This window comes from Pseudophryne corroboree, chromosome 3 (genome assembly GCF_028390025.1).
Source record: "Pseudophryne corroboree isolate aPseCor3 chromosome 3, aPseCor3.hap2, whole genome shotgun sequence".
NCBI classification, from domain to species: Eukaryota; Metazoa; Chordata; class Amphibia; order Anura; family Myobatrachidae; genus Pseudophryne; species Pseudophryne corroboree.
This window is the reverse complement of record NC_086446.1, coordinates 177,874,077-177,892,331: the sequence shown is the minus strand read 5'-3', so window position 1 is coordinate 177,892,331 and position 18,255 is coordinate 177,874,077. Positions and strand designations below refer to the sequence as shown.

The 18,255-nt window shown below is 46.7% G+C and overlaps 2 protein-coding genes across 3 annotated transcripts in view; one reads left to right on the top strand and one right to left on the bottom strand.

Annotated features, from left to right (window-relative positions):
- Positions 1-17,529, bottom strand: part of TUBGCP2 (tubulin gamma complex component 2) — a 132,611-nt gene extending 115,082 nt beyond the window's left edge. Inside the window, exons 1-4 of one of the 2 annotated variants that reach the window (XM_063958630.1) lie at positions 17,355-17,529; positions 12,891-12,955; positions 11,770-11,929; positions 11,394-11,522 (exon numbers count right to left, since the gene is read on the bottom strand). In XM_063958630.1, the coding sequence (XP_063814700.1) occupies positions 11,394-11,522; positions 11,770-11,919 (279 nt within the window). In that variant the 5' untranslated portion in view covers positions 11,920-11,929; positions 12,891-12,955; positions 17,355-17,529. The remainder of the gene's footprint in view (positions 1-11,393; positions 11,523-11,769; positions 11,930-12,890; positions 12,956-17,354) is intronic. The other variant, XM_063958629.1, reaches the window with a different exon arrangement.
- Positions 17,530-17,639: 110 nt separating this feature from the next.
- Positions 17,640-18,255, top strand: part of ZNF511 (zinc finger protein 511) — an 89,356-nt gene continuing 88,740 nt past the window's right edge. Inside the window, exon 1 of the mRNA XM_063958631.1 lies at positions 17,640-17,969. Within this exon, the coding sequence (XP_063814701.1) occupies positions 17,814-17,969 (156 nt within the window). The 5' untranslated portion in view covers positions 17,640-17,813. The remainder of the gene's footprint in view (positions 17,970-18,255) is intronic.

The window sequence follows — 18,255 nt, the reverse complement described above, 5'->3', positions numbered from 1 at the left end:
CTCGATCCAAGATATGCCCTACTTGACCAAGATGAAAGATCAAATCGGCTAGTCGCAAGAACAGGGGCAAAGTTAAGCGAATGCACTGTAGAGAGATCTTTAGGAAGGCGCACACCAAGGTACTTTAAGTGCGTAGGATGCATTTTAAAGTGAAATGTCTGTTGCAGACCGTTGTGGAAGTCAGCGGGGATAGTAAGATTAAGTGGCAGTTCTCCAAAGGTCTTAAACTCCGGCATCAAATTAGGAGGGTAAACCGTTGGTTTCATTGGCAAGAAGTGCACACTTGTATTCAGAATGTGCCACTTGCAGGCCCGTGATGTTGGGGTTGGCCCATACAGCTTTTGCCAGAGCCTCCATGAATAAAATAAATATCAGCAGGGACAATGGACATCCTGGCGTGTTCCGTTCTAAACCCGAAAAGGATCTGAGAAATCCCTACTGACTTTAACCCTGACAGAGGGCTCCCTGCACAGCTCCAGAAATGTAAAGAAGTGTAATTCAAACCCATGTGTTTAAATAGGCCTCTCATAAATACCCACCTTTTCGGCATCGGTTGACAGGAGCATCGTATGCAGAGATGACTGTGTCACTTGGTGAATCAGACTTAACATTTTAGTGGTATTATCACAGGCCTCATGGCCCAGTACAAAGCCAACCTGGTCAGTATGAACTGAGGCTGGTAGTAATAGCTTAAATCTATTGGCAATGACCTTCGCATAGCGTTTTATATCCACACTTAGGATGAAAATGGGTCTTTAACTAGGCCAACGAGACCGATCTTCCCTTCCTTAGGAATGATGGTGATGTGGGCTTCTAAGAACTGAGCAGAAAAGAATACCTTATCAGTTAGCGCATTAAAAGCTTGGAGCATCATGGGCAAGAGGGAATCACTAAAACTTTTATAATGGGATATGAGAAATCCATCCGATGATCCCCGATGAAGAAGCCTTGATTGCCTCAAATAGTTCTTCCTAAGTGAAATACCCATCCGGCTCAAGCGCCTCCTCTTAAGTAAGCTTGGAAAAATCAACACCTTTACGATACGCTGCGATTACCTCTGCACTAAAAAGAACTTTAGATATGGGTGTGCACTGGCTCCTCCCTCTATGCCCCTCCTCCAGACCTCAGTTAGAGAAACTGCGCCCAGAGGAGACGGACAGTACGAGGAAAGGATTTTTGTTAATCTAAGGGCAAGATTCATACCAGCCCACACCATCCACACCGTATAACATGGAATATACGAACCAGTTAATAGCATGAAACCAAACAGCATCAGTCCGAGACTGATCAAAACTGTAAAATAACCCTTAAGTAAGCAAAAACTATTTACAAGTCTTGCAGATGTAGTCCGCACTGGGACGGGCGCCCAGCATCCTCTACGGACTAGGAGAAAAAGATTTACCGGTACGTTTAAAATCTTATTTTCTCTTACGTCCTAGAGGATGCAGAGGACTCCGTAAGGACCATGGGGATTATACCAAAGCTCCAAAACGGGCGGGAGAGTGCGGATGACTCTGCAGCACCGATTGAGCAAACATGAGGCTATCAAACTTGTAGAACTTCGCAAAGGTGTTTGAATCCGACCAAGTAGCAGCTCGGCACAGCTGTAAAGCCGAGACACCTCGGGCAGCCGCCCAAGAAGAGCCCACCTTCCTAGTGGAATGGGCCTTTACAGAATTTGGTAACGGCAATCCAGCCGTAGAATGAGCCTGCTGAACCGTGTTACAGATCCAGCGAGCAATAGTCTGCTTCAAAGCAGGAGCGCCAACCTTGTCAGCTGCATACAGGACAAACAGTGCCTCTGTTTTCCTAACCCAGGCCGTTCTGGCCACATAAATTTTCAATGCCCTGACCACATCAAGGGACTCGGGGGTATATTTACTAAAATTCGTATTTTTCAGAATGAGCTTAAAGTTCAAACACGAATGACATCGAATGTGTAAAAGTGCAACTTTTTGAATGGCTTACGACTCATTTACTAAGCTGTCGTATTTGAAATTTTCGTGTTTTCCGATGTCGATGTCATTCGTGTTTTTCAAAGGTAGAATGCGGCCGATTTTGTAGATTTGCGGCCATGTTATGCGTTTTTTTTACCGACTGCGTCATTTTTCGGTTACGGCAGTGTTTATCCGTTCCCGGCCGCGGTTTTTTTCTAAGTTTTGTTTTTGTCACTCGTCCGTGATTGGTTTGTTTCGTGATGGAGGAGTGTCTGTGCTCATTACTATAAATCCGCCCCAAACCGGCCGCACTTCGTGGGTTTAGTTAGTGGAGAGGTGAGAGGAAGGTGTCTTAGGAGTTGGTGAGTTGTTTGGAGTTTTTGGCGGTTTGGAGGAGGTTCTTTGCGATTGTTGAGTGCTGTACTGTGTGTGTAAGTAGTCTTGTCATACTTGTTGTGTAGTTATTTAAAAGTTTGTCTAGTTTTTTGTCTTTGTTTTTTTTTTTACGTCTATTGTCATTGTTTGTGAGTGAGTGTGTGTTTGGTGTGTGGTGTGTAGTGGTAGTGGAGGAGTGTGTTTACTGTTTTTTTTTTCTCAGTGTTATTTGTTGTTTGTCCTGATTATGTCCCAGTCAGAGGTGAGTGTGGTGGAGGAGGTGAGTGAGAGGGAGGAGGTGAGTGAGGTGGAGGAGGTGAGTGAGAGGGAGGAGGTTAGTGAGGCAGAGGAGGAGGGTGAGGTTGCTGCTGCGGCCTCCAGTGAGAGTGATGCTGATGGCGCTCCGCAGCCACGCACCACTACGAAGACAGGCAGAAATGTAAAATTTAGTCAAGCAGAAAATGTGGCATTGGTGAATGAGTTAATGCGTCATCATCGGCACCTGTTTGGCCCTCAGGCCTCCAACGTGACATCTCGCAGAAAGGCTGTGCTGTGGGGTCAAGTAGTTTCGGCAGTGAACTGCGAGGGTGTGGTGAGGCGGACTGAGGACACTTACCGAAAGCGATTTTATGACATAAAGCGCAGGGTAAAGGCAAAGATGGCCAAGGAGGCAAAGTCAGCCCGACAAACTGGGGGTGGCCATCCTTTCATTGCCACATATGCTGAGTGGGAGGAGCCCGTGCGTCGCATTATTCCACACGAAGTTGTCCGTGCCACTCATGTCAGAGATTCTGATCGGCCCAGGCAGGATGGTGAGTATTGTTTTGTTTCTTCTTATCAGTGTAATTGTTTTAAAAATGCGTTTTAATGTGGGCAAAACTGTTTTTAGTGTTTGGCATATTTGTTGCATTGAGGATGTGTTGTTTTAATGTGTTTGTGTGTGAGGGATATGTATTATGACATATGAAATGTTTGTGGGGTTTTTTTTTGGATTTTCACCATCATTTACGTTATGTAAAAGGAACGATTATGTGTGCCATATGGGGCTCAGACCATACTGTATTTTTTGCAATTTGTATGTTCCCAGTTTGATAGTTTAATGTTTAAACCTATTAATATTGGCTTACGCTGTCTGGTACAAATTGTTGAAGTAGTGATGTGTGTAAAACGTTGTGTTCCTAGTTGTAACCATTACCTTTATCCATTTATGTTGAATGTGCTTAGCATGGTTTTTTGTTTTCAGTATCAGATGGTATATTTGCTGCAGCTGATTTTTGTCAGTTCTACTGTATGTATAAGTTGTAAGCATATGTGGTATTTGAATATAGCATTTGTTATGTAGTGTTTTACTGCACATTCCTTGTTTGTGGCAAACATCTATGTTGTAGTAAGCATAGGTGTTTTTGGTAAAGTAAGCAGGTGTGGTCATGTTGTTGTATTTTTAGATGTATATTATATCTGTACTTGCTGACGACAATATAGGGCGGACTATTTTTAATAACAATTTTCAAAACACAGGTATGGTTTTGATTGTCCTAATGGCTACATGGCTAATGTTGATTATCATGTTGTAAATGTTTTGGCAAAAATACATACCATAATGCTAAATATTTTTCAGTGTCACAAAGAGCAGCCTGTAGTAGCAGGACAAATGTTGCACAGGAGGATGCTGCTGCTACTACAGATAAAGTATCCTTTATGGGTTTTTTTTAGCCAAAATATATTTTTGAAAATACACTAATGTATTGCGTTTTTCCATAGTCCCATCCAGGCCACACCTTAGTCCGCAAATGCGCACAGGACAACCAACATCCAGCCGCAAACACGTGGCATTGAAAAGACCACGGCCAGATCTCCCGAGGGCCACATCTGCATCTCCCCCTCACAGACGCATCTCTACTGTGTCCTCAAGGCCACCATCACAATTACTGGCACCTTCCCCAACACGGGAAGCAGAATCCGCTCATCTGGCTGGTGAGTCCATAAAATAACACATCTGAACACTTACAAACACAGTGTACTTCTGATAATTATGTCAACGAAACAAACACACAGTAATGCAGCGTCAGTATAATTTTTTTTGCTACTAAAACAAACATTAATGTAAAGGGCTGAACACCTCCTCACTAAAGCAACCAAACTACATGAGTGCACACTTGAGGTATACAGTAATATAATGCTTATTAAAGTGCACACCATAATCTGCTGGGCAAGCTTCAGCAGATGAGTATCATTGCTTATTGGGTTTTAATCTTATTATTAATATTTTCCTTGATTTATATGGCGGCACAAGGGATCCGCAGCGCCCATAACACAGTACATAATTAAATCTGCAAACCTTGAAAAGCACAGTTATACTACAGGACAAAATAGGACAGGTTTAGAAAAGCCGGTGTTAGGTGCCATCAAAGGGAGTATTGAGTATAAGATAGTGAAAATAATTAAAGAAAAGGAACATGAGGAAAGAAGTCCCTGCTCCTGCGACCTTACAAAAAAGAAAAAAATGTTGGTCTACTATGCCATTCATGTTGTGTTTTCTGCCTCATCTTACTTCAACAGGGTTCGTACATGATTGTTTTTTTGTCTATTCCTGATTGTCTAATGTTTTTAAATCAATCAAAACCACGAACCTAAAACAAAATAGGGTCTTCCATTAAGAAAAATATTTGTTGTGGCTTTTGTTACAAACATATGTGTTATTTTTTGACAAACAGAATAATAAATGCAATGCAATATGATAGAAGTATAAAATACATGTTGCATATTACTACAATGTTGTATTCTTATACCACACACAGATGATGACAGCATGCCCACGGACCAGCAGACACTGCAAACTGATGCCACGTTTGTTCTGGATCTCCGCCCATTACAGACAACGCAACCTAGCACGGTACCTGTGGCCCCGCCTCCACAACAAACAAGTCCGCAACCAATAATGAGCCCAAGTACACCACTGGCTCAAACTGAAGAGCAGACATTTTGGGCCAACTGGGCAAACCACCAGAGGCTCAATTCAGACTGTCTCCAAAGACAAAATCAGCTGCTGGCAAGTCTGCCACATTACATGCCACGCATAAGTCGAAATCTCAGCAGAGAACATTTGGAAACCAGTCGTGTGGCGACTTGTCTGGAGCAAATGCGGGCAGAAAACAGCACCATGATGACCACTTTACAGCGAATTCTGGATGAACAAATGAGGCAACACCAAAACTACCTGCATCTCCTTGAAAGGAACAATAGCCTTACAGAAAGTCTGGGTAGAATTATAGACAATAACACGGACTCTAATAACCAATTAAATGCTACACTCACTAACTTAAGCCACAACATAAGTGCTTTACACTCCCAACAAGCGAGCACTAGCTCAGGAACTACAACTCCAATAAATACCCCAGTGACCTCCCCAATAAGGAGGTCAAGCAGATCAAGAGCTCATGTCCCTGGCCCCACTTCTGAAGCCTCCAAGGCTACACGAAAAAAATAAAGCCAGCCTCTGCAGATGGCAGATGCATAAGTGGGGTTAACACTGTCTGTTGACGTTTGCAATGTACACACTTTCACACTTTAATAAACATATTTGTGGTTTAAACATAAAAATGTTGTGGATAATCGTTATTTCTACCATTTCTGAGGGTGAGATGTTAATCTTGTACTTATTGACCTTTTAAAGTATCACAATTATATGTGTAATTTTTGGTGAGGGTGCAACACATGTAAACACGCTTTTCAAAAGCAGGTCTATTTTTTCGTCGTATTTTTTTACGATTCTATCTTGAACACGAACGTAATGGACCTTTCACGGTGAAAAATACAAATACGAATTCTTGGTAAATTACCGAGTTCTACCAAATAACAGGCGTATTTGACCAATGGTGTATTCATTCGTATTTTTTTCCGTTGACTTAAAAAAAAATACGAATGCCCTCATCACTGCCGAGATTTGTGTTTAGTAAATGACCGAGATGACACTGTGTAGAAAAAACACCATCTCGGTCAAAATCGGGAGCTTAGTAAATATACCCCTCGGAATCTTCCAAGTCCCGTGTAGCCACAGGTACCACAATAGGTTGGTTCATATGAAAAGAAGAAACCACCCTGGGCAAAAATTGAGGACGAATCCGCAACTCTGCTCTATCCACATGGAAAATCAGATAGGGGCTTTTATGAGATAAAGTCGCCAACTCTGACACTCGCCTTGCCGATGCCAAGGCCAACAACATGACCACTTTCCAAGTGAGATATTTAAATTCCACCGTTTTAAGTGGTTCAAACCAGTGAGACTTAAGGAACCGCAACACCACGTTAAGGTTCCAGGGTGCCACCGGAGGTACAAAAGGAGGCTGGATATGCAGCACTCCCTTCACAAAAGTCTGGACTTCTGGGAGAGAAGCCAATTCCTTCTGAAAGAAAATGGATAGGGCCGAAATCTGAACCTTAATGGAGCCTAATTTTAGGCCCAAATTCACTCCCGTTTGTAGGAAGTGAAGGAAACGGCCCAAATGGAATTCTTCCGGAGGAGCATTCCTGGACTCACACCAAGATATGTACTTTCTCCATATACGGTGATAATGTTTCACTGTCACGTCTTTCCTAGCCTTTATCAGAGTAGGAATGACCTCATCCGGATTGCGTTTTTCCGCTAGGATCCGGCGTTCAACCGCCATGCCGTCAAACGTAGCCGCGGTAAGTCTTGGAACAGACAGGGCCCTGCTGTAACAGGTCCTCTCTGAGAGGAAAAGGCCACGGATCTTCTGTGAGCATTTCCTGCAGATCCGGATACCTGTCCTCCTCTTCGTCTTATGATTCTCAATATCTTTGAGATGAGCGGAAGAGGAGGGAACACATAGACCGACTGAAACACCCATGGTGTCACCAGGGTGTCCACCGCCACTGCCTGAGGGTCCCTCGACCTGGCGCAATACTTCGGTAGTTTCTTGTTGAGGCGTGACGCCATCATGTCTATCTGGGGCAGTCCCCACCGACTTGCAATCTCTGCGAAGACTTCCTGATGAAGTCTCCACTCTCCTGGATGTACATCGTGTCTGCTGAGGAAGTCTGCTTCCCAGTTGTCCACTCCCAGAATGAAGACTGCTGTCAGGGCACTTACATGATTTTCCGCCCAGCGAAGAATCCTGGTGGCTTCCGCCATTGCTACTCTGCTCTTTGTTCCGCCTTGGCGGTTTACATGCGCCACTGCGGTGATGTTGTCTGACTGGATCAGAACCGGTAGGTCGCGAAGCAAATTTTCCGCTTGTCGAAGGGCGTTGTATATGGCCCTCAACTCCAGTACGTTGATGTGAAGACAAGCCTCCTGGCTTGACCAGAGACCCTGGAAGTTTCTTCCCTGTGTGACTGCACCCCAACCTCGGAGGCTCGCGTCCATGGTTACCAGAACCCAGTCCTGAATGCTGAACCTGCGACCCTCCAGAAGGTGAGCACTTTGCAGCCACCACAGGAGAGATACCCTGGCCCTGGGGGACAGGGTGATCATCTGATGAATCTGTAGATGTGACCCGGACCACTTGTCCAGAAGGACCCACTGAAAAGTTCTCGCATGGAACCTGCCGAATGGAATGGCCTCGTAAGTCACCACCATCTTTCCCAGAACTTGAGGGCAGTGATGCACCGACACCCTCGTTGGCTTCAATAGTTCCCTGACCAAAGACATGAGTTCTTGGGCCTTTTCCATCGGAAAAGATAAATCCTTTTCTGGTCTGTATCCAGAATCATGCCTAAGAAGGGCAAACGAGTCGTTGGAATCAACTATGACTTCGGAATAGAGAATCCAGCCGTGCTGTTGCAACACACTCAGGGAGAGTGATACGCTGTCCAGCAACTGTTCTCTCGATCTCGCTTTTATTAGGAGATCGTCCAAGTACGGGATAATTGTGACACCCTGCTTGCGCAGGAGCACCATCATTTCCGCCATTACCTTGGTGAAAATCCTCTGGGCCGTGGAAAGCCCAAACGGCAACGTCTGAAATTGGTAATGACAATCCTGTACAGCAAACCTCAGGAACGCCTGATGAGGCGGATATATGGGGACATGAAGGTATGCATCCTTTATGTCCAGGGACACCATATAATCCCCCCCTTCCAGGCTGGCGATGACCGCTCTGAGCGACTCCATCTTGAACTTGAACCTTTTTAAGTATAGGTTTAAGGATTTTAAATTCAAGATGGGCCTGACCGAACCGTCCGGTTTCGGGACTACAAACAGGGTTGAGTAATACCCCATCCCCTGCTGCAGCAGGTGGACTTTGACCACCACTTGTTGAAGACACAATTTTTGAATAGCTACTAACACTATCTCCCTCTCTGGGGGAGAAGCCGGCAGGGCCGATTTGAAAAACCGGCGAGGAGGCACCTCTTCGAATTCCAGCTTGTAACCCTGGGAAACAATTTCTATTGCCCAGGGATCCACCTGTGATTGAACCCAGATGTGGCTGAAAAGTCGAAGACGTGCCCCCACTGGGGCGGACTCCCTCAGCGGAGCCCCAGCATCATGCGGTGGATTTTGTAGAGGCCGGGGAGGACTTCTGCTCCTGGGAACTAGCTGTGGCTGGCAGCTTTTTCCCCTTGCCCTTACCTCTGGCAAGAAAGGAAGATCCCCGCACTCTCTTGGCTTTATGCAAACGAAAGGACTGCATCTGATAATGTGGCGTTTTCTTAGGCTGTGAGGAAACATAAGGCAAAAAAGTTGATTTACCTGCCGTAGCCGTGGAAACATGGTCCGTGAGACCTTCCCCAAATAATTCCTCACCCTTGTAAGGTAAAACCTCCATATGCCTCTTCGAGTCGGCATCGCCCGTCCATTGTCGGGTCCATAGGGCTCGCCTAGCCAAAATCGCCATAGCGTTGGCCCTGGAACCCAGTAGGCCAATGTCTCTCTGAGCATCTCTCATATATAGGACAGCATCTTTAATATGACCCAGGGTCAATAAAATGGTTTCTTTATCCAGCGAATCTATATCAGCAGATAAGGTATCTGTCCACGCCGCTACAGCGCTACAAACCCAAGCCGACGCTATCGCCGGTCTGAGTAAAGTACCAGTATGTGTGTAAATAGATTTCAAGGTAGTCTCCTGCCTGCGATCAGCAGGATCCTTCAGGGATGCCATATCTTGAGATGGCAGCGCTATCTTTTTGGATAAGCGTGTCAACGCTTTGTCCACCCTTGGGGAGGATTCCCACCATATCCTGTCCTTAGTCGGGAAAGGATACTCCATAAGAATCCTTTTGGGAATCTGCAGTTTTTTATCTGGAGATTTCCAAGCCTTTTCAAATAATTCGTTCAGCTCATGAGATGGAGGAAAGGATAATCATATAATGAATACTTTTAGCCAATTTTGGCTGCAACTTTGCATCATCGTAGTCGACACTGGAATCAGAATCCGTGTCGGTATCCGTGTCTACTATTTGGGATAGTTAGCGCTTTTGAGACCCAGGAGCTCCCTGTGACATAGAGAAAGGCAGGGCTAAACTCCCTGTGCCTTCCCTGGACTCAGCTTTGTCCAACCTTTTGTGCAATAAATTCACATTTGCATTTAAAACATTCCACATATCCAACCAGTCAGGTGTCGGCGTTGCCGACGGAGACACCACACTCATTTGCTCCACCTCCTCTCTAGAAGAGCCTTCCGCTTCAGACATGCCGACACACGCGTACCGACACACCACACACTCAGGGAATTCTCTATCTGGAGACAGTTCCCCCACAAGGCCCTTTGGAGAGACAGAGAGAGAGTATGCCAGCACACACCCAGCGCCAATGACCCAGGGAAACAAATTACCCAGATAGCGCTTTTTATAATTATATGTATAACACTGCGCCAAATTATGTACCCCCCCCTCTTTCAAACCCTCTGTCACCGTGTTCAGCAGGGGAGAGTCCGGGGAGCCAGCTTCTCAGCGTGTGCTGTGGAGAAAATGGCGCTGGCGAGTGCTGAGGATCAAGCCCCGCCCCCTCAGCGGCGGGCTTCGGTCCCGCTCGATTGATTTGAAAACTGCCGGGGGTTCTCCTATATATACAGAGCAAAGCCCATATATATCTTAAAATGCCAGAGAAGAGGTTTAATTGCTGCCCAGGGCGCCCCCCCTGCGCCCTGCACCCTTACAGTGCCTGCCGTGTGTGTGTTGTGTGGGAGCAATGGCGCTGCGCGTTACCTCAGTGAAGATCCGAAGTCTTCTGCCGCCTTTGAAGTCTTCTTTCTTCATATACTCACCCGGCTTCTATCTTTCGGCTCTGTGAAGAGGACGGCGGCGCGGCTCCGGGACGAACTGCAAGGAGAGACCTGCATTCCGACTCCCTCTGGAGCTAATGGTGTCCAGTAGCCTAAGAAGCAGAGCCTAGCATTTAAGTAGGTCTGCTTCTCTCCCCTCAGTCCCACGATGCAGGGAGCCTGTTGCCAGGAGGCTCCCTGAAAATAAAAAACCTAACAAAATACTTTCTTTTGGGGAAACTCAGGAGAGCTCCCTGTAATGCACCCAGTCTCCTCTGGGCACAGTATCAAACTGAGGTCTGGAGGAGGGGCATAGAGGGAGGAGCCAGTGCACACCCATATCTAAAGTTCTTTTTAGTGCCCATGTCTCCTGCGGAGCCCGTCTATCCCCATGGTCCTTACGGAGTCCCCAGCATCCTCTAGGACGTAAGAGAAAATAAGAATGAAAGACCTTCGCAATATCGGAGGCAAATGTTATATCTGCCCCACCTGCACTGCACATGGTTTTGCCCACTAGCTAACAAATTTGCTGCTGAATTACCCCCATTGTCCAAAGATATAACGTTTGCAGAGTTAGATTTGGGTGGGTTATATTGTTATTGTGCAGGGTAAATACTGGCGGCTTTAATTTTACACTGCAATTTAGATTTCAGTTTACACCCCCCCCCCCCCCCCCCACCCAAATCTAACTCTCTCTGCACGTGTTATATCTGCCCCCGCCCCCCCTGCACTGCACATGGTTTTACCCATTAGCTAACAAGGTCTGAATTTGTCCGTTAGACCTTTTGTTCGAAGTCAACAAGCCTCACAGTAATTACTGTATCATCAATTTTAATTTTAACAGGCGCCCCCTTACCTCCTTGTCCTCTGTGAGCTTGGAGAGCAGGTACACTAGTGGGTCAAGGTTGCGTGTGTTCTTTGATTTTAACTCTTCATATTTCTTGAGAAAATCTTCTGGTGTTCTAGAAAACTCTGCTATTTTAACCTAAAGAAAAAAATTTAATTTAATGGGACTCTTGCTGTAATCAAGCTGGTTCCAAGAGATCGGCACCTAGTACATTAACCTGTAGATAACTGCTTTAATTTCCTAATCTCAAATCAAAAATGGTGCATAGAATCCAACTGGATGATATGGGCTGCATAACGGTGTATTTAAGGAAGAACAGTTTCAAAAATGTCCCTCAGCATATTTTTTATGGCAGGAATGAGAGCAAAAGACAGAGGTGGATTACCTTGGCACTGTGTGCAGACACACTGGTGGTGACATATGGGGTGCGATTCTTCTGTAAGAGATCTGTGTAAAGCTCAGCTCCCTCAGTTCCATGCACACGGAGAAGACTGATGAGCTCATTTACATCGTGGTGTATTCGGAATTCACTCATTGTGAAAGATCTGAGGCACAATGAAAATTTTAATGGTTTTAGATATTGAAACCTCATTAGACTACAGTTTCAAATCAAGTTAAGCAAAAATACATTAGAATAAACAGGGCACAACATGGATCCCTGTGGTATTCCATGAAAATCTATAACCTAAATATATGGGCAAATTGGGAATTTGAAGTTACAGTGGAAAATATTCTGCAAGTGGCCTCTTGTGATAGGTATGAACAAATTCTCAGTAGTTGGGTCATTTCAACAGGTTTAGCTGGTGTGGGAGATGCCATGCATTCGGATGTAGGAATCAGCAAGCAAGAGATATAGGCCCTCATTCCGAGTTGATCGCTCGCTAGCTACTTTTTGCAGCCGTGCAAACGTATAATCGCCGCCCACGGGGGAGTGTATTTTCGCTTTGCAAGTGTGCGATCGCATGTGCAGCTGAGCGGGATGAAAAAGTTTTTTTGCAGTTTCTGAGTAGGTCTGAACTTACTCAGCCCTTGCGATCACTTCAGCCTGTCCGGTCCCGAAATTGATGTCAGACACCCGCCCTGCAAACGCCTGGATACGCCTGCGTTTTCCCTACCACTCCCAGAAAACAGTCAGTTGACACCCATAAACGCCCTCTTTCTGTCAATCTCCTTGCGAACGGCTGTGCGAATGGAATCGTCGCTAGAAGCATTGCACAGCAACAATGCTGTTTGTACCCGTACGATGCGCCTGCGCATTGCGGTGCACACGCATGCGCAGTAGTAACCTGATCGCTGCGCTGCAAAAATCGGCAGCGTGCGATCAACTCGGAATGACCCCCAAAGCAAACACTTTAGACATAGGTCATCCACCGTCTACTTTCCCTTCAAACACGGTAGCAATGCTGTCCACACCACTTTTAGGTAAACAACTCAAACCCTCCAAACTACAGTAATAAGACCATTAACCCCACCCCTCTCCCTACACTTCAGCAATAATGCACTTGCCTCACCACTGGGCCAGCCTTTCTCCTACTCGGTCAGCTGCTTAGACGTGCAGCACTGCGCTCTTCCTGCTCAGAAACAAATGGAAGAACTACGGTTACATTCCTTTCTGAGAAGGTTCCATGCGGTGTCAATACACAACAGGAAAGAAAGTCCCAGGACTTCACGTGGTGCACACATCTCTGACAATATGCAATGTTCATAAACATATATACAGACAGAAGTCGATCAATCAACCAAAACACTCAGATCCAACTCATATTCTACACTGCTTCTCCCTAGATTTTGTTGCACCAATTCTTAATTTGTCATGAGTGTGTCACAGGATCACTTATAAAGTAATGTGACTAATTATATTTAAAAATAAATAAAAAAAAAACAGTAAAAATATGCAGTACAATGTATATGAATGCAATATTTTTCCAGGTTTTATGCTTTTGGACCATACCTCCCAACTGTCCCGATTTTGGAGGGACATTCCCGTTTTTCTGGGACTGTCCCGCCCGCAGGTCGCAGTGTCCCACGTACAGAGGAGCAGTTGGGAGATTGTCTATCACTTGCTGCTCTGCTTAGCAGAGCAACGATGAATAGATGCTGTGTCTGTTCATTGGGAGAGAGGGACAGGGGGCATGCCAGATCACAGGGCGCTGAGCATGCCCCCACAGCAGCGAAAATGGGGGCGTGGTCAGCGATCACGGCACCCTCCATGAAACTACGCCTCATACCAGCGAAGCCACGCCCCATACCCGCTTTCTAAAGTTGGGAGGTATGCTGTACTGAGCTCTCTGGGATAAAGGAGGGGAGCCAGTGTCACTCTACAAGCCAGACTATGTCCATGTAACTCAGCTTGTGTCCTCACACACTAGCTTTTGTTACCACATGCCAGTCTGTGCCTCTGTAGACCAACTTGTGTTCCTGCGTGATCAAGATGGTCTTTCCCACACCAGTCTGTGAACTCACCTTTGGGGTTCAATCCAATTAATCCACTCCTCATGCAAAGGGTGTGAACACCAGCAACAGCATCAGAACTTGCCCCCTTGCCACCCTATTTCGCCCTATATTCGTGGATTTTTGTGCACTAGACGCACTTACTAGTACACGCGCGTAAATTGCAGCTTCTTGGATTGACCCCTTGGAATGTGAAATAGGTGACTAGTCCCTAGGCGTAGAGCTCAGTACAGTAATTGAAAAGGAAGCAGGTATAAATGAAGAGAAGCAATAGGACACGAGGACATGCACTGAGACTGGAGGGGGGGAGGTTCAGGGGAAATTTGCGGAAAAATTATTTCACAGAAAGGGTAGTGGACAAGTGGAATAGCCTCCCATCAGAGGTGGTAGAGGCTAAGACAGTAGAGCAATTTAAACATGCATGGGATAGACATAAGGATATCCTTACAAAGAAATAAGGATCAAATAAGGTTAGTGATAAAAAATAATATTAAAAAAAAAAAAAAATAAGGGGCAGACTAGATGGGCCAAGTGGTTCTTATCTGCCGACAAATTCTATGTTTCTATGTTTATAAAACCATGAAGTGACAACCAGAGGGCAGCACAATCTAATGTAGTACAATGCCGATCATTCATAGTTGAACCCTATGAGTGTCAGCAAAACAATACAATCAATTTTATAGAAACTTCTTACTGTACATACAAAGAACATTTCAAATACAAGTTATCTCAGTTAGGTCTCTGGGGTTTTGTTGATCCAGGTAAGAAAACCTAGGGCTGGCTTTTGTAAAAGTAGAGTGGATGGAAGCTAGGGGGGTAATTCCAAGTTGATCGCAGCAGGATTTTTTTTAGCAATTGGGCAAAACCATGTGCACTGCAGGGGAGGCAGATATAACATGTGCAGAAAGAGTTAGATTTGGGTGGGTTATTTTATTTCTGTGCAGGGTAAATACTGGCTGCTTTATTTTTACACTGCAAATTAGTTTGCAGATTGAACACACCCCACCCAAATCTAACTCTCTCTGCACATGTTATATCTGCCTCCCCTGCAGTGCACATGGTTTTGCCCAATTGCTAACAAAAATCCTGCTGCGATCAACTTGGAATTACCCCCTAGGTGACTTGATGAAGCCCCTCCTCATGCAAGTTGTTAATACGGATGCGGAATGCGGAGTAATTCCAGCACTATGTCGGTTTATCCACTTTGCCGGATTATGGGTGGTATATACAGTGGCATACCAACATTTACACTTCCTTCCCTCACTCCCTAATCCTAAACCACCTGCAGCCTGACTCCCTCCCACAGCCTAACTGAGCAAACCCGCAGCCTAACTTCCCCCTGCAGCACCTAAACCTCCGGCAGCCCGACTCCCTTCACAGCATAACTGAGCCCTCTCGCGGCCTAACTCCCCCATGCAGCACCTAAACCTCCGGCAAACTGACTCCCTCCACAGCCTAACTGATCCCACCCGCAGCCGAACTCCCCCATGCAGCACCTAAACCTCCCACAGCCTGACTCCCTCCACAGCCCAACTGAGCCCACCCGCAACCTAACTCCCCCCTATAGCACCTAAACCTCCCGCAGCCCGACTCCCTCCACAGCTTAACTGAGCCCACCCGCAACCTAACTCCCCCCTGTAGCACATAAACCTCCGGCAGCCTGACTCCCTCCACAGCCTAACTGAGCCCTCCAGCAGCCTAACTCCCCCATGCAGCACCTAAACCTCCCACAGCCTAACTCCCCCCTGCAGCGTTACCTGGATATAGCACACCTTCTGGCACTGGTGATAGAGTCTTGTTTAGATTAGTGCATAACCTGAGTTCACGAAGTATGGTACCCAGCCTGGAATAGATGCTTGAGTAAACTGTATATACAGCACAGTCTGGAATTGTTGTTTGCGTTGCACAGCGCACATCCTGGAATTGATGCTAATGTATTTGAGCTCGCTGTGTACGGTGAACAGCCTGGAGCTGATGTTGGGGCTCTCTGTGTACAGCGCACAGCCTAGAGCTGATGTTGGTTCGCGCTGTGTACTGTGCACAGCCTGGCGCTGATGTTGGGGCTCGCTGTGTATTGCGCACAGCCTGGAGCTGATGTTGGGGCTCGCTGTGTATGGCCCACAGCCTGGAGCTGATGTTGGGGTTCGCTGTGTATGGCGCACAGCCTAGAGCAGATGTTGGGGCTCGTCGTGTACAGCACACAGCCTGGAGCTGATGTTGGGGCTCACTGTGTATGGCGCACAGCCTGGAGCTGATGTTGGGGCTTGCTGTGTATGGAGCACAGCCTGGAGCTGATTTTGGGGCTCGCTGTGTATGGTGCACAGCCTGGAGCAAATGTTGGGGCTCGCCGTGTACAGCGCTCAGCCTAGAGCTGATGTTGGTTTGCGCTGTGTACTGTACACAGCCTGGAGCTGATGTTGGGGCTGACTGTGTATAACACAGCCTAGAGCAGATGTTGGGGCTCAGTGTACGTTGCACAGCCTGGAGCTGGTGTTGGGGCTCGCTGTGTACGGCGCACAGCCAGGAGCGGATGTTGGGGCTCGCTGTGTACGGCGCACAGCCAGGAGCGGATGTTGGGGCTCGCTGTGTACGGCGCACAGCCTGGAGCTGACGTTACTTACAGAGTGTTGAAACCGGCACATTAGTGGCCATTTGGAACTTGTGTGCAATGGTATTCATGGTATGACCCCTGTTCTTTCTGGCTCCCTGGTTAGCACTCTCTGGCCCCTGGGGTGCAGTTTCAGGGGTCTTCCAGGGTGAGGTGCATTCATGCAATGACCGTTCTTTTTCCACACATTAATGACAAAAGACACAGTGGATTTAGGAACCTTCTGTAATGATTCTCACACTCATACTTCTGATTGAGCAGCCTATAATGCTCCCCTTTTCGAACTCTGCTAGCTCCTTCCGACAAGCCATTTTGTAAGCAAATGATCTCTGCCTGTTTTATACCTTCACGAACATGTGTCTGATGCAGGAGCACACCATTTTGCTTGCGCAGGGGTGTCCAATCACTTTTTGTCTACAATAGTGCATTTGCTTTTATTATTTGTGCGCGTAACAAATAACTAGCAATTGCCATTATGTGTGGGTGACAGGCGGGCATGCGTGCAGGTGCAGGCATGTGTGGGTCACAGACTGGCATGCGTGGGTTCAAAGGCTGGCAGGCGTGCAGGGTCACAGGTTGTCATGTGTGTTTGGGGTTACAGGATGCCATGCATGCTAGCACAAGCGGGCATGTGTATGGACAACACCACTCAGCAGTGAATAGGCGCTAGCACCATCTTTGGGGAGTAGATGCCATTGGCAATATTTGCTAAATAAACATTGCTATTTATTTTTTAACACAGAACAACCAGCTATTTCCAGGTAACAGGAAATACAAAACCTGATAAACAATGAATGACTGCTACACATTACACAGCACCATTGTTGCCAACAGGCTGTCAGTACTACAGGATGTTAATAACGAGCAAATATTAAAGGGAAAACTACATATATAATAACACCGGGGTATACCTGTCACTGGAGGCCGGAGGATTCACGCCCGGTCATAGGCCCTGCATAGGATTCAGGCTGTGCCTCCGGCATCCACACACGGGATACGTGCTGCTACGTAATCAGATACCGGACACCGAATCAGGAGTCACCGGCAGCGGTATCCATGACAACGGCCCCGCGGGAGGAGAGCGCGGCCTGTGCAGTGTGCAGCAAGGAGACGTGGAACGCACACAGCGGACACCCGGAAGTGTGCGACGTGGTTTTTTCTCAGAGAGTTATTGGGTCTCCGAAAACATGGCGGCCTACATCCTACTCTGCTGCCTCCACCACACTCACTTGTCTAAAAGCCACACATGAAGGTTGAGTTCTTGGGTCTGAGACGACAAGGTGTAATATAGTCTCTTGTTAGCTCGTCTGCAGCGCATCTACCAAAATCGGGGTATACACAACCAGCAATAAGCAGCATCAGCAGGACGCATGGTGCCCCCGGAGCTGATCGCTGCGTTATCCAGCCCTGACATGCTGCGTGCGGTGGATCTGCCGGTGTTGCCTGTGAAGAGGAACATAGAGTCCCCTATGGCTGTCACTGCACCGCGCAGGGTCTGTTATACGCGGGAGCACGATTTTTTGGAGGTGGGAATGAGTGATACTTACTACTACTACTACTACTACGGTATGGATGTGGCCGGGGTTCCCCATACACCCTGCAGCCCGAGGACAGTCCCTTTTATTATTGCTGCCTTCCTGGTGACTAGAATAGACGTATTCACCCTTCTAGAGAGGATCTGTGGAGGTGTTGCCCATCGGTGTGGATCAATAGATGTACAGTGAGGATAGGCAATTGGTCGACATGCAAAAGGTTGACATAGAATAGGTTGATACAGTTTAAAAAAAAAAAAAAAAAGTTTTGGGGGTATCA